Below are 17,140 nucleotides of genomic sequence, written 5' to 3'. Positions count from 1 at the left end.
ATTCTTTAAGTGCTTAAACTCTCGTCTTCCACCACGAGTGAGACGAGAGAAAGTACTGTAGAAGATGTCAGATATCGCGATGGAGAATAAATTATTTTATATGGTGATAATTTTTAACCTTTAGCCCAATATTAATTTATTTAATTTTGCTAATGTGGAATTAAACAAAAGAGAATGTAATATACACATCATCAAATATTAGTCGAGCTATACTTTGCTAACTTTTAGTTATAGTTTAGGTATATTTTTGAACCGTTATAATTCATATCAAAATGGTAATTTTCATAGTATAGTAGTATTAATATTTCTGTGATTATTATTAATAAAAAAAAAATATCAAAATGGTAATTTTAGTAACAATTATAAACTCAACGGTAAGTTTTGAACAGTCCTTAATGGGCTTTATTACTCAATAAGCCCAACTATCTAAACCCAAATTACAACCGTTCGATCAACAACTTCATCTAACGGTTTAGATTAAACCAAAAGAATAAGACCGTTAGAATTGAAGCGCCGATTTATAAAGGTTCAAATAGGGTGCTTTCTTTCTTCATTCTCCCAAAAATATCAAAGAAAAATTCAGAATTTTTCTGAAAAATGGCATCAAGAAATGCTCTTGAACAACACAATAAAGGTAAAAAATTTGGGTCTTTATTTGTATCTTTTGATTTTTTTGTTATTTTTTGCTTTTCGTTTTGATTAGTTTTCTTGATTCATTTGATTTGAATAAGTGTTTTTTGTTCAAAAATTTCAAAAGGGGTTGTAAAGATTTCTCATTTCTTTGATGGGTCTTTCAGTTTCTACTTACCAAAGTGTTTATTTTCTATTTTTGGGTCTATTAAAGATTTCTAGTGTTTGAACAAAATGTTATGAACTTTAGATTTAAATCTTGAAATAAAAGAGATTTTTTTTGCAATTTATTTATTGTTAAGAGTGTAACCTGATGTAAAATGGGGTTCATTTGATATTCTTCAAATGGGTTTATTTGGGTATTTGTGATTTATAACTTTTTTCAGTAAATGATGTCGCGATAATCGTTATGTGTTGTTTAGGGTTGGTAAGAGTAACCTGATGAAAAAAGCTGTGGCGTATTTCTTTTACTGCGCCTCGGTAAAACTTCAGGGATATAAATATATATACATTGTTATTGGGTGAATCTCTTGAAATGTTCATGATAGATGGTTCAGTAAATGATGTTACATAATGAACTTCTTAAGTAGTATTGAATTTAAGGTGTTTTGTTTTCAGGGATGTATCGTAACTTTAGCTTAGATCATGTTTTCGTGCTAAGAAATCCACTCAATATGTAAAAAGAATTACTTGGTACATTGTTATTGCGTGAACCTGTACCTCTACGAGGTATTGGTAAGGTCTGCGTGCACTCTATCCTCCCCGGACCTCACTTGTGGGATTTCATTGGTTAATTTATTGTTGTTGTATTGTGATTGAGTGAACCTATAGAAATGTAAATGTTGTAACACAATGAACTGTCTAAGTAGTAATGAATGTTAATAGTGTTTACTCGGATTCGTGTTAAGAGTTCACTTAATCATGTATAAAAAGTTATGTGACACATTGTTATTGGGTGAACCTGTTGAAATGTTCACATGGGGTTCAGTGAATGATGTTACACAATGTACTCTTTAAGCAGTATTGAATGTGAATTGTGTTTTATCTGAAGTGACGGATCGTAACTTCAGCTCAGACCCTAAATTTGTGTTAAGAAATTCACTTTATATGTGTATAAATAAATTTATCACGAACAACCTAGTAAGCGATAAAGGGTAATGGGTCTAAGGAACGCCATAAACTTAGAATCGTGGATACCCTTCTGTTTGTTCGATATACCAAATGGATATACTTGTTTGTATGCTGTTCACCAGGCTTCTGTTTGTTTGAAACTAAATGGAAATAACTTGTATGTTGTTTAGGTGATGTAGTAGTAGTCCCTGATGCAGTAAAGCAAAAAAAGAATATGGCAGCAGAAGGGAGAAACCGAAAGGCTCTTGGTGATATTGGGAATCTGGCTGCAGGCCGTGGAGTCGAAGGAAAGCCACTTCCTCAGGTACCTCGCCCCGTAACAAGGAGATTTTGTGCACAGTTGTTGGCAGCAGCTGAAAATCAGAAGGTTATGACAATAAGTCATAATCTTTTTTTGCATTGCAATCTCAACTTGACGTTATAGTACTAATCATTGGTTGCGGACTTGTGTTTTTTTTTAAAACTGTTTGCAGATATCTGTGGCTGTTAACGTAAAAGGAGCAAATGTTGCTCAAAAAGTACATGCAGGAAGGAAACCAGCTCAGAAGAAAGCTACAATTAAGCCAAGACCTGAGGAGATTATTGTAATTAGCCCCGACACTCGTGAGAAACTAATGGAGGAAAAGATGCAAAGAAAGAAGCAGGCTGCTGAAGACATATCAAAGAAGAAATCAACTCTTACTTCAACTCTCACTGCTCGAAGCAAGGCTCGATATGATGTCCCTTTTGTTAATATTACAACATTATAGATATATAGAGGATTGTCCCTTTTGTTTTCTGTTTTACATAATTTGTCAGTTGTACAACTAGAGGAATGTCTGATGTTTTTGTCAACTTTATAAAGGCTGCATGTGGTCTGAGTAAGAAACCAAAGGAGCAGATTGTGGACATCGATGCTGCAGATGTGAACAATGAATTGGCAGTTTCGGAATATGTTGAAGACATTTACAGCTTCTACAAACTAGCTGAGGTATCCATTGTCTTGAACTTGAACTTCTTCGTCTATTGCTGCTGTCTATTTTCGTTTCTTGTATACTAGCAATATCGATGATCAACTCGAATTTTTGTACTTCTTTGCAGAGTGAGACAAGAGTTCATGACTACATTGATTCACAACCTGAGATAAGCGAAAAGATGAGAGCAATTCTGATTGATTGGTTGATTGAAGTTCACCACAAGTTTGAGCTTAATCCAGAAACTCTTTACCTCACAATCAACATTGTTGACCGCTACCTCGCTGTGGAGACTGCATCAAGAAGGGAACTGCAATTGGTGGGCATTAGCGCCATGCTTCTAGCCTCTAAATATGAAGAGATTTGGGCTCCTGAGGTAAAATACGAAAGGCCTCTTTAACCATATGAGCTGCTTAATGGGCTGAAGCTAACAGCTTTCTAAATGGTTCTAATTTGTTTTTTCAGGTGAATGACTTCGTGTGCATCTCAGACCAAACTTACAGTCACGAGCAGGTGTTAACTATGGAGAAACAAATTCTCGGACAACTGGAATGGTATCTAACAGTCCCAACACCTTACGTGTTCCTCGTTCGTTTCATCAAAGCTTCTTTACCCGATTCAGAAGTAAGTTCTTTAACATACTTGCCTATTTGTGTGTCACAATTAGTTTACGGTACTAACTAATCCCTTTAAAAACCAGATGGAGAACATGGTATATTTTCTGGCTGAGCTGGGGTTGATGAACTATGAAACCATTATCTACTGCCCATCGATGATTGCTGCAGCAGCTGTCTATGCTGCTCGACACACCCTCAATCGGACACCATTTTGGAATGGGACACTTAAGCTGCACACTAGTTTCTCAGAGGCTCAGATAATAGAGTGCGCGAGGATGTTAGTTAGCTATCACTCTGAGGCTGCAAATCACAAGCTGAAGGTGATTTTTAGGAAGTACACAAATGCTGAGAGAGGTGCAGTTGCATTACTACCTCCAGCCAAATCACTGTTGGCTGCATCATCATCACCATCATCATGCTAGCTGAAGGCTGTCCCAAAAAGCAAAAGAGAACTACTACTAGTTCTGTCCTCCTTTGTTTCATTAATCAGAACCTTTGTTGCTGTCCCCTTTTATTTGGTTTCTATAAATAGGTAGGGCTACTTGAGCTCCAAGTAGTGTAGCCATGACAAAACTGAGACATGGAAATTTGGAACTTAAATTTCTTGCTTTTTGATTCTTATTCTTTTTCCAATGTTGTGATTGTTCTGGATGTGTATATAGCTCGTACATTTCCTCCACATAGCCTAACACACACGAAAAAACACAAAATACCCTCAATTCGCCAAAATGTCTTAAAAGTTCCGCTCGCCTCTCCAAAGCAACATAATTCATTTAATAGGTCATCAAGAAGTTTCGCCCAAAACTCATTCAGATGGCCACATGTCCTATTAATCCAAAGCTTATTTCGCTCATATATTTTTTAAAAAAAAGCTCTGTCCGCTCTCCAAAGTAACATTAAGAAGTTTCATCCAAAACTCATTAATCCATAGGCTAACACACGAAAAATCACAAAGAAATTCCAATTCCTGCTATTTCGCTCATGTCTTAAAAAAAATATTTGTCTGCTTCTCCAAAGCAACACAATTCATTTAATAAGTCGTCATGACCGGACCCAAAGTTTCTCCCGGAACTCGTTCAGACGACACACGAAAAATTGCAAAAAATCCTAAATACCTGCTATTTCGCTCATATGTTTTAGAAAAAGCTTTGCCCGCCTCTCCAAATCACGATTTATTTATTAGGTTGTCACGAGCAGACCTAAGAAAACTCACCAAAAATCATTTGGACACCCGCATTCCCGATTATTCCATAGGCTACACACGAAAAGTCACCAATAATTCTCAATTCCTGCTATTTCGCTCAAGTCTTAAAAATAGTTCTGTTCGCCTCTACAAAGCAACAAAATATATTTAAAAGGCCCCGCCGAACTACCCAGATACACTCAACAGTCCACTCGGGGACCGTGGGGCAATTTTCGCCCAAAACCAAGCCGGAGGCCCGGGTCAATCAGGCTAGCACCCATCAAAAGTCACAAAAAAGGTTCGTTCATGCCGTTTCGCCCGTTTGACTTGCAAATTGGCCCCAATGGCTCCGCCGAACCACCCAAATCCACTCAAAATCTCGTCGGGAGGCCGTTGGACGAATTTCGCCCAAAATTAGGCTTGGTCCCCAGGCTCAACCCCAATAGTGGGCTAACACCCATCAAAAGTTGCAAAAAATGGCTTGTTCGGGTCTTTTCGCCTGTTTGACTTGCAAAATGGCCCCAACGACCCCGTTGAAACACCCAGATCCACTAAACAGCCTGTCGGGCAATTTTCACCCAAAACTGGGCCCTAAAACCGTAGGCTATAACACACCGATTTAGATCGAAAACGGCCCCGTCGGACCACCCATATTTGCTCTGCATCCCCCTGGGACCGCCTGCCATTTTTCTCCCACATCTGCTATCGAGCCTCGGGCCCACCCACTGAATCGTGGGCTAACACCCACTAAAATGTGTCAAAAATGATCCACTCGCGTCGTTTTACATGTTTGACTACTAACATGGCCCAAGTGGCCCCACCGGACCACCCGCTGATTTTTGTTTGCCGCTCCAAAGTAATACAATTTATTTGGTAGGTCGTCACAAGCAGACCTAAGATGTTTTCACAAAACACATTCGGACGCCCACATCCCCTCTTAATTCAAAAGTTAATACACATGAAAACTCACAAAAGATCCTCAATTTCTGCTATTTCTCTCATATGACTTGAAAGAGTCTCTGACAACCTCCTTAAGGCAACACAATTCATTTAGTAGGTTGTTACTAATGGATCCCAGCAGTTTCACCCAAAACTCATTCGGATGCCTAAATCCCCCATTATTCCATAGGCTAACATACACGAAAAATTGTAAAAAAGAAATAAATCTTCAATTTCTACTATTTTGCTCATGTCTTACAAAAATCTCTGTCCACCTCTCCAAAGTAATATAATTCATTTAATAAACAGTCATTGAGCAAACTCAAGAAATTTCAACAAAAACTCATTCAGACGCCACATATGCCATTAATCTATAAGTTATCTGATATACAATATTCACAAATAGAAAATTGTAATATGCCCAGCAATTAGTTAACAGTGTGGTTGCTACAGTGTAGTTAATTAGACAGTTATGACTAGCTCTAGTAGCTGAGCTGATTGGGTAGTGAATTCATGAACTCTATATAAACATGTAATCACATTCATTTCATATATAGAAATATAGAAATATAGAAATTACTTTCTTCCCTCTAAATCTGTTCTTTGTACTTCTTCTTTTTAACTGTTTCTCTCGAGTTAGTTACTCCTGAGACAATATTTTCGATCCTCGAGTCCATTAAACTCCTGCTATCGAGTAGAATCTAGTATCGTTGGTATCAAATCCATACTTTCCTTGGATTTACAATGACAAAGACAGCAAGATCTTTAGAGAATTCTACTTCTGAAGTGGTTGAATTACGAGAAATGGTGCAGAAATTGGCCGCAAATATGGGAAATTTGACAGGGGAAGTTACTACTCTGAAGAAATTGGACCAGGTGGTTCTGGAATTAAAGGAATATTTGATGAATTCTGCAGAAAATCGAAGGGAAAAATCATCAGTGGGGCAAGGTGAAGCATCCAGAGCTAGGCAATCTGAGGAGAGAAGCAACAGGGATCAAAACCCTGGCAGTTATCATAATCCCCAATCAAAATTTTCGAAGTGGTCGCGGATGGAATTTTTGAAGTTTACAGGGGATGATTTACGCTCTTGGTTGTTCAAGATTGAGCAGTTTTTTGCAATGGAAAAAGTCTATGATTCTGAGAAAATTACTATAGCCACATTTCACTTGGAAGGTGAAGCAATTCAATGCCATTTATCCTTCATGAGATATCGACAATATCTTCAACCTATAGGGTGGAATGAGTATGTGATGGCATTGGTGGAACGATTTGGATCTGATTTTGATGACCCTATGGAGGAGTTGAAGAAGATTAAACAAGTAGGCACTGTTAAAGAGTACCAAGTTGTGTTTGAAAGACATCTTACAAGAGTGAATTTGTCTAAGGAGAATGCAATTAGTTGCTACATTGGGGAATTATCACCAAAACTCAACGTTGCTGTCAAGATTACCAACCCCACTTCCTTATCTCAAGTGTACAGAAGTGCAAGATTGCAGGAGGCATACTTGAATGCTATTAAACCTCCAGTAAGTTCACATTCTGTACTTAGTTCAAGAAAAATAGGAGATCAGAAAAATTTCAGTAATAAACCTATACTACCTACCCCTAATTCAACTCAAGGAATCTTTAATAAGAATCTGAATAGACGAAGGTTGAGCCTGGAGGAAATCAATGAAAAGAGAGCAAAGAGATTATGCTACTTTTGCAATGAAAAGTATACTGTGGGGGCATAATTGTAAGACTTCTAAATAATTATATTTGTTAGAATTGGAAGAAGTAGATAACGCAGATAATGTACTGAATGAAACTAAGGCAGAAGTTCTCGAAGAAGAGGAGATCAAGTTGGAGCTATCTCAACCTGCCGAACATATGGAGATCTCCATTTATTCTTTAAATGGATCCTTAGGTTTTAGGTCTCTAAAGGTGACTGGATACCATGCTAAGAAAGGGTTGCATGTATTAATAGACACGGGAAGCTCTCATAACTTCATAAACCCTAACTTAGTACAACGTCTAGGGTGTGCAGTAAGGTCTACTAGTCCACAAATGGTTGCTGCAGCTAATGGAAGCATGAAAGTAGATAAAATAAAAACCATCACTTGGTTATTGCAAGGAGCTGAGTTTTCAGCAGACTTTCTACTGCTACCCTTAGGATCTTGTGGTGTGTGCTTGGGGTGTAATGGTTGTTGACCTTGGGTGATATCAAGATGAACTTCAGAAATCTGACAGTGGAATTCTGGTACAAAGGCATGAAATATGTACTAAGAGGTGCTGGGAATCAGGTGCAGACTTCAAGTGCTAGAAAACTGGCTAAACACTCAGGTAATCAATCCCAACTTTGTATGATTCAAGTGATGCCTATGGGAAGTGAACAAATGAGGGGGCATTTAGTAGATGCTGATGAAAGTGTACCTAAAAATGATCAAGCTTTATTAGATTTGTTGTTGGAGTTTCATAAGTTGTTTGAAGAACCTAGTGGTCTACCACCTTTCATGGGGGTGTTTGATCATAGGATTGTCTTGCAAGCTGGAACTGAACCTACGAATAAAAAACCCTACAGATAACCTTCCATTAAGAAGGATATTATAGAAGGTCTGGTGCAGCAGATGCTAGAGCAGGGGATTATACAGCCTAGTTGTAGTCCATTTGCATCTCCAGTAGTTCTAGTGGGTAAGAGAGATAGCACTTGGAGATTATGTGTTTGACTATAGGGACCTAAATAAGTTTACTGTGAAGAACAAGTTCCCTATTCCTATTTCTATTGGATGAGTTAGGAGGATCAAAATTATTTTCAAAGATCGACTTAAGATTTGGCGATCATCAACTGAGAATGGCTACAGAAGATGTGGCCAAAATTGCTTTTTAGAACTCATTCAGGACACTTTGAATACTTGGTGAAGCCTTTTGGCTTATCCAATGCACCCGCTACATTTCAAAGGTTGATGAACTTTGTATTTCAGAAATTTCTTAGGAAACATGTGCTAGTTTTCTTTGATGATATCTTGGTTTACAGTAAACTATTGAGGAACATGTAGTACATCTAATGTCTGTGTTTAAAGAGATGACCAAGCATAATTTATTTGCCAAGAGGAGCAAGTGTTTCTTTGGAGTTCAGAAAATTGAGTACCTTGGCCACTTTATTTCATCAGAGGGACTGTCAATAGATCCTCAGAAAATTAAAGTAGTGAGGAGGTGGCCTATTCCATCTACTCTTAAAAAATTAAGAGGGTTCTTGGGATTGGCTGGTTACTACAGAAGGTTCATACAAGGATTCGGTGTGATTAACAAATCTTTAAATGATTTAACCAAGAAGAACAACTTTTAATGGTCATCCATAGCCCAAAAAGCTTTTGATCACTTGGAGGAGGCATTGACACAAGCTCTTGTTCTTGCTTTGCCTGATGACAACAAGACATTTGTTGTAGAGACTGATGCTAGTGGATTTGGAATAGGCGTTGTAATTATGCAAGAAGGGCATCCAATTGCTTTTATAAGCAAAGCTTTATCCCCTAAGCATGCTGCACTATCAGTATATGACAGAGAATTATTAGCAATTGTTCAAGCCATCATTAAGTGGTCTCTATACTTATTAGGGAAAAGGTTTATAATAAGGACTGATCAGAAGGCTCTGAAGTTCCTTATGGAGCAAAAGCTACACAGTAATTCACAGCTGTTATGGTTGACCAAGCTAATTCCTTTTGACTACTGTATAGAGTACAAAAGAGGAGTTGATAATAAAGTGGCCGATGACTTGTCAAGAGTCACTGGAGCTGAGTTGATAGCCTTGTTCATTTCACCTACAAATACTGATCTGTTTCAAGCTATTGTAGCTAGTTAGGATGCTGATGTTGATCTGGAAAATCTCATTACAAACTTACAGCAGAATCCTACAACTCACAGGCAATTCACCTGGAGTCAAGATCAACTAAGAAGGAAAGGTAGGTTAGTGGTTGGCAGGGATCCAGATTTGAGAAAAGAGATCATATCATTATGGCATGCTAGCCCTCAAGGTGGTCACTAAGGTGTTGAAGTTACATTAATGAGACTACTTACACTTTTTTATTGGAAGAACATAAGAGGAGAGGTGAAGAAATTCATTCAAGACTGTGATGTTTGCCAAAAGAACAAGTCTGATTAGCTGCATAACCTGGCCTTTTACAATCTCTACCTATCCCTGATATGGTATGGTCTCAAATTAGCATGGATTTTATTGAGGGGTTACCTAAGTCTCACGGTTATGAGGTGATTCTAGTGGTAGTGGACAGACTCAGTAAGTATGGACATTTTCTTCCACTCAAGCATCCTTATACAGCTCAAACTGTTGCCAAAGCTTTCACGGATAATGTTGTAAAGTTGCATGGATTGCCTGATGCTATCACCAGTGACAGTGATGTTGTTTTCATCAGTTATTTCTGGCAGGAATTATTCACATTACGAGGTGTTAAGTTGCATACATCTTCAGCATATCAACCCCAATCTGATGGTCAAATTGAAGTTTTAAAAAGATGTTTAGAGACGTACTTGAGATGCTACTGCAATGAGGATGCATCGAAATGGTTTTCTTGTCTTCCTATGGCTGAGTATTGTTATAATACCTATCATCATTCAGCTATTCAGACAACACCGTATGAGGCTTTGTATGGAAGACCTCTACCACTACATTTGCCTTACCTTTCTGGTGAATCAGCTTCAGCTGAAGTTAACAACCTGCTGAATAGAGAGCTCAAACTTCAGTTGCTTAAGCACCACCTTACCAGAGCTCAGATAAGAATGAAACAATTGGCTGATGCTCATAGAACTGATAGGAATTTTGAAGTGGGAGACTGGGTTTACTTCAAGGTTCATCCCTACAAGCAGGTTACTATCACTAATCATGCCTCACACAAGCTAGTTGCTAAGTTTTATGGACCTTTTCAGATTATTAAAAGAGTTGGTCCGGTTGCCTACACTCTTTTGCTACATGAGTCTGTCAAGATACATCCTACTGTCCATGTTTCTCTGTTAAAGAAATGCTATGAGTCGCCTCCACTGTTCTCCTATCCTCCTATAGTTGACTTAGCAAATCCTCATTGTCCTGAACCTGAGCTAGTCTTACAAAGAAGGATGGTATAGAAAGGGAATAAGGTTGTTGCATAGGTGTTGATCAAGTGGACTGGTCTACCTGCTGATGTTGCTACTTGGAAATTTGCTAGTGTACTGAAGACTAGGTTTCCTTTGTTTGATCCAAAGAGGTCAAGGATCTTTTGTATGGGGGGGGGGGGGGGTACTGATACACAATATTCACAAGTAGGAAATTGTAATATGCCCAACAATTAGTTAGTTAACAGTGTGGTAGGAAATTGTAATATGCCCAACAATTAGTTAACAGTGTGGTTGCTACAGTGTAGTTAGTTGACATTTAGTTAAGCAGTTGTAGTTAGTTAGACAGTTAGTTAAGCAGTTATAACTAACTCTAGTAGTTGAGCTGATTGGGTAGTGAATTCATGAGCTCTATATAAACATGTAATCATATTCATTTCATACATAGAAATATAGAAATTACTTTCTTTCCTCTAAATCTGTTCTTTGTTCTTCTTCTTTTTAACTATTTCTCTCGAGTTAGTTACTCCTGAGATAGTATTTTTGATCCTCGAGTCCATTGAACTCCTGCTATTGAGTAGAATCTAGTATCATTATCACACGTAAAAAATCACAGAAAAAAATCCTCAATTCCTGTTATTTAGCTCATATGTCGTTAAAGGTTTTGTCCGTCTCTCCAAAGCAACACAATTCATTTAATAAGTCGTTGTAAGCAGACTCAAGAAGTTTCACAAAAAACTTATTCAAACACCGACAACACTTGTTAATCTATATCCCTTATTAATTTATAGGGTAACTTACACGAAAAAACACACACAAAAAAGTCTTCAATTCCTGTTATTTCCCTCAAACGCATTAAAAGAAGTTTTGTCTGCCTCTCCAAAGCAACACAATTATGTAATAGGACCCAAAAAGTTTTGTTTAGAACTCATACGGACGCCCACATCCCTATTAATCCATGGACTAGTAATTTGGAAGGAGGACTCTCTGATTTGACAAGTAAAAGCTCTCGTTACTATCTAATTTCTTTTTTCATCTAATACCACAACAGCTTACACTCTTTATCTTTTAATTTGTTTTATCCCTAATGTTTTCTTTTCTTCTGATTCTCTCCAGAGCAATGGCATTTGTCCACTTCTAAATAAGTGAGACATATAGAAAATGTTAACACAAACTAATCATATTTCAATATATTTGTGGCATTTGGTTTGTGGACTCTAGAAAGCCTCAACCTATATTGCTCGAACTCTTTAAAAATGTTGGTTGATGTATGTCAAATATTTAAAAGTAAAAACATTTTTAGAGAATCAGGGGGTTATATTTTTTAAGAATCCAAACAATATAAGCCCTAAATTAATGCATAATCCAACTCATCAAAGAGATAGTGGTCAAGCGCGATGATTATTTATTCACAAACTATTATGAGTTCAAGACACAAAAAATAATCAACTGCCTCGGATATCAAGTTCATCACACAAGACATACTAACATATCACAAAACAAAAGAAAATATGCTGGTTCCGCATTCAAATCTTAGTCGACAAAAAAAAAACACGACAACAATAACCCCCACTGCCATGTTGAAATTAGTAGACACCTACTCGTAGTGATAATGCATTTTGATTCGAGCTTGAGAGGTGGCATACCGTCTTACATACAGTCTGAACGCTAAGGTTTGGGCAAAAATAATGGTCCAAGTTATAAGCCCAGAAGGTTGTATTGGGCCATAGAAATCTAATATGGGACTTTTTCTTGATAATGCATGTTGGTTCGAGTTTGAGAGATGACACTGTCTGAGCGCTAAGGTTTGGGCAAAAAGAGTGGTCCAAGTTATAAGCCCATAAGATCGTATTGGGCCATAGAAATCTAATATGAGATCCACCTAAATGACACCAACCAAAGAAGGTGAACGCTGCACGACCGCTCTGTTAAGTCAGCCGTCAGGGACAAATACCCAAACGGGTAGGACAGGGGGTGGACAACCCATCATTACCTGTTGGGTATTTGTACTGGACCTTCATATAAGAGGATACTAGGCCCAAGCCGTTCGATGGGCTTCCATAAGTCTCCCACAATCTTAATACTCCCGCTTGGGTTACAGGCCCACGTGACTAAGCCCAGTGTTCATACCATTCTTTTACTTTGTTTTTAAAGTATGGAAAATGATTTTCGTGAACGATGTGGGAGAGTACACCAACACCATGACGCTCTTCATCCTCTATGTTTAAAAAATGTGGGAAATTAATTTGTTAAAAAATATTTTAGAAAACAAGTGTTCCGTGATTACATTATTTTAAAATGAAAATTAAATTTATTATAAGATTTCTTTTCTTTTTGATAACTAAATATTACAAAATTATCAAGAGGTTGTTACAACTCCATAGTTTAGTATGTTCAGCTAGCTATCGAACAATTCCAAGAATAACTATAAACTACTATATTACAAGATTTTAAAGCTAAAAAAGTATACAGCGCATAATATTCTTAGTGTTAGCAGATGCTCTAATATTACAAATTGCGTAGGCAATTTCATCCTTTTCTTTTGCTAAAACATGTTATAAACTTACATATATACAAAAGTTAAAAACGTTAATTGTGTACTGATTAGGCAAGAAATATGTGAGCCACAAATAAATGATTACGCAAACTTATTATATCAAACTGTATATGGCTTATTACAAAACACTTTCTCCAAACGATATGGGAATATGCAACCCCACCGTTAAAGAGTTTGGGTAGCGGAGAGTATAGAGAGGTTGTTTCTGACAGACCTTTCGGCTGAAAAAAATAGTTCAAAAGAAGTAACAGAAATGAAAGTATGACAAGAGATATTAAATAGTAAATACAATAAAATAGTATAATTGAACTACAAGAAACAATAGAAAGCAACATAAATCGAAGGCAAGAAACGACATGAGCAATACTACGACTACTAGGGGCATCTATGCATCTCCTCCTCACACGTCTAAAACATCTCAATCTCACTTCCTCCATCTTTTCCTCCATCAAAATCATTTTCACCTTGTCCCCGATATCCTCAAGTCTAATCTTATCACACGAGAATTCAGATGTGAGCCTTTATCTCATCCATCCTGCATCAATGCAATGAGCGACGTCCTCGCCAATTACACCCCATTTCATTGGATAATACACCTTAGATTAAGGGTGTCAAGTGGGCCGGCCCGGCCCGGTAAGTCCTAGGGCTTTGGGGTTTCGGGTCCCGGGCCGATTATTTTTTTTAAATGGGTCCGGCTAACCCGGCCAAGACCAAGCCCGGTCCAGGACCGCTGGTTAACCGGCCCAGCCCGAATACCTTTAAAAAAAAAAACTAGGATTTTGGGCCAAACTAGAATGGACCCAGCAACCGGTCGCGTAGCGAAGAAGTATAATAAATTGAGGGACCGGGAAAAATAGCTAAAATGGTAGTTGTGGGTTGTTTGCCTTTTAGTTTTCCTTCTTCTGATGCCTTTATTCGTTATATACAAGCAATTTATAATCCTATGTTTAACGGTATTCCTAGAACTACTTGTCGGTCTAATATTTTTAGACTCCATTCACAATATTGTTTTTATTTATCAACATTGTTAAAAAATATTCAATGTAGATTGTCCATAACTTTTGATCTTGGTCGTGCTGTAAATAAAATTGATTATTTAACCGTTACTTGTCATTGGATGGATAGTAATTTCGTGATGCAAAAACGTATTCTTGCTTTTTTTATATGATGAAGATCGTAAACATACTGGACAATTTATTGCTGATTCTATTGTTAAAATTGCTGGATATTATGGTATCGAAAATAAAATTTTATGTATTGCTTTTGATAATGCTTCTAACAACAAGATTGCTATAACAAAAATAAAATCTACGTTATCTCCGCCCTTGCCTGAAATTTTTCATATTAAGTGTGCATGTCATTTATATAATTTAATTGTAAGAGATGGTCTTGAGTTTTTTGAGCTTTATATTGAAAAAATTCGTCTTGCCGTTGGTTTTATTTAAGGAAATAATCGTAGATCGAGAATTAGAGAATTTAAAGTTACATGTCAAGAAAATGGACTTACAACAATTTTGATGCCTGAGGAAATTGATACTAGATGGAATTCTACGTATGAATTTTTAAAAACTTGTTATAAATATAGAATTCCTATTACACTAGCTTTTAACCAACATTGCGGTTCATTTGCTGATTCTGCTGATTGCATGCTACATAATTCTGATTGGGTTGTAATTAATGATCATGTTAAGTTTTTAGAAAATTTTTATGTAGCTGCGGTTGAATTTTTCAGTGATTATTATCCTACTGTTTGTAATATTTTGGCATATATAGGCGATATTTCTGGTTTGCTCAAAGAATATAAAAAATAAAGAAGGTTATAAAGAAGCTGTTGGCGCCATGTTTACGAAATTTAAAAAATATTTTTTCCCTATTTTTCCTATTTACTTGGTTGGTGCTATGCTAAATCCGTGCATGAAATATAATAATATGTGCCACTTTAGTACTCTTATTTATACTAACTTTTAAATAAATACTAACTATGATTCTGAATAAGTACAACCTGATTTGTGGACGGCTACGATTGATGCAAAGGATTACATAGAAAAATTATATAATCACTATGGTGATTTATTTGATTTAGCCGTACCTACAAATATCACTCCAACTGTCGCTCCTCATCCTCCCGAAGAGCCATCATCTTTTAAAAGGCCGGCATATAGTGGTTTTTCTGATTCATTTTATGATTTAAATTGTTGGAACAGTGTTGATGAGAGAACTTACACATCAACTTATCGGGAAAAGCTGAAATATTATCTTCGGACGGCACCAGAGGATCGCAGACGACGGATCAACACATTGGATTGGTGGAGGAGTAATGAAACACAATATCCTGGGCTTTCAAGATTAGCTAGAGATATCTTGAATGTTCCAATGTCAACCGTTGCATCAGAGAGTGCCTTTAGTCAGGGACGACAACAGCTTGGAGACAACCGACACTCATTGGGAAGCAATGCAATGAATGTTCTAGTTTGCCTCAGAGATTGGATTAGAGTGGAAAGAAGAAACCAAGGAATGGAACCGGAGCCGAGCGACGAGCTGAAACTTGAAGAAATTATGACTTCACGGGAGAACTCAGCAGAATCAAGTCCAATACATGGTTTTGCCCCCGTTGACTTCGACTATCCTATCCAAGTTCCCGTTAATATTAACATGAATGAGTTGGAAAAAATAATGCATAATTTATAGATTTTTCATTCATGTAAATTATAAATTTTGGATCATTTTGCAATCAATAAAATTTCCTAAATTCATTCACTACTTAATCCTTGCTTTTTATATTTTTTCATTTAACGATTTAAAATTTTAAATTGAATTTCTAGTTTTCTACTTTAAATTAAAAACTTACTTCTAATATATTATTAATTTACTACCAAATATTATTAATTTATTATATTAAGTAGCATATGTTTTGTATATTTGTGCATATATCTTCTATAGAAGTGTATATTTAGCGTATACATGTGTATATATTTTATAAATTAGTATATAAGTATATCTATGTATATTGTAATGTATATATAATGTAGTATATTTTATAAGTAGTAGTATATTTACATTGAATGGTGCGTATACACGTGTATATATCTTTTATAGAAGTGTATATTTAACGTATACATGTGTATATGTTTTATAAATTGGATATCTTCTATAGAAGTGTATATTTAACATATACATATGTGTATATTTTATAAATTAGTATATAAGTATATCTATGTATATTGTAATGTATATATAATGTAGTATATTTTATAAGTAGTAGTATATATACATTGAATGGTGAGTATACACATGTATATATCTTCTATAGAAGTGTATATTTAACGTATACATGTGTATGTGTTTTATAAATTAGTATATAAGTATATCTATATATATTGTAATGTATATATATTGTAGTATATTTTATAAGTAGTAGTATATATACATTGAATGGTGCGTATACACGTGTATATATCTTCTATAGAAGTATATATTTAACGTATATATGTGTATATGTTTTATAAATTAGTATATAAGTATATCTATATATATTGTAATGTATATTTATTGTAGTATATTTTATAAGTAGTAGTATATATACATTGAATGGTGCATATACACTTGTATATATCTTCTATAGAAGTGTATATTTAATGTATATATGTGTATATGTTTTATAAATTAGTATATAAGTATATCTATATATATTGTAATGTATATATATTATAGTATATTTTATAAGTAGTAGTATATATCATTGAATAGTGCGTATACACATGTATATATCTTCTATAGAAGTGTATATTTAACGTATACATGTGTATATGTTTTATAAATTAGTATATAACTATATCTATATATATTGTAATGTATATATATTGTAGTATATTTTATAAGTAGTTGTATATATACATTGTATGGTGCATATACACGTGTATATATCTTGTCTATTTAACGTATACATGTGTATATATTTTATGAATTAGTATATATCTATATATATTGTAATGTATATATGTTGCAGTATATTTTATAAGTAGCAGTATATATACATTGAATGGTGCGTAT

At 35.8% G+C, this 17,140-nt stretch overlaps 1 protein-coding gene and 1 non-coding gene across 3 annotated transcripts; both read left to right on the top strand.

Moving 5' to 3' along the window:
- The first annotated feature begins 546 nt into the window (after nt 1–546).
- On the top strand, nt 547–3,952 carry LOC107843999 (G2/mitotic-specific cyclin S13-7). Of its 2 annotated transcripts, none has more exons than XM_016688461.2 (7): nt 547–634; nt 1,932–2,065; nt 2,235–2,468; nt 2,606–2,731; nt 2,842–3,090; nt 3,180–3,338; nt 3,415–3,952. In XM_016688461.2, the coding sequence occupies exons 1-7, from the start codon at nt 598–600 to the stop codon at nt 3,751–3,753; spliced, it is 1,278 nt and encodes a 425-aa protein (XP_016543947.2). In that variant the 5' UTR covers nt 547–597; the 3' UTR covers nt 3,754–3,952. The 2 variants fall into 2 exon arrangements, with proteins under 2 accessions (XP_016543947.2, XP_016543946.2); XM_016688460.2 differs by having other exon boundaries at nt 552–634; nt 1,932–2,128.
- On the top strand, nt 1,075–1,204 carry LOC124888364. Its single transcript, XR_007046490.1, has one exon. It is a non-coding gene; the product is annotated as a small nucleolar RNA snoR74 (small nucleolar RNA).
- Nucleotides 3,953–17,140: the final 13,188 nt, after the last annotated feature.

This window comes from Capsicum annuum, chromosome 10 (genome assembly GCF_002878395.1).
Source record: "Capsicum annuum cultivar UCD-10X-F1 chromosome 10, UCD10Xv1.1, whole genome shotgun sequence".
Lineage (NCBI taxonomy): Eukaryota > Viridiplantae > Streptophyta > Magnoliopsida > Solanales > Solanaceae > Capsicum > Capsicum annuum.
Note: the sequence above shows the minus strand (reverse complement) of the source record. Positions and strands in the feature narration are given on the sequence as shown.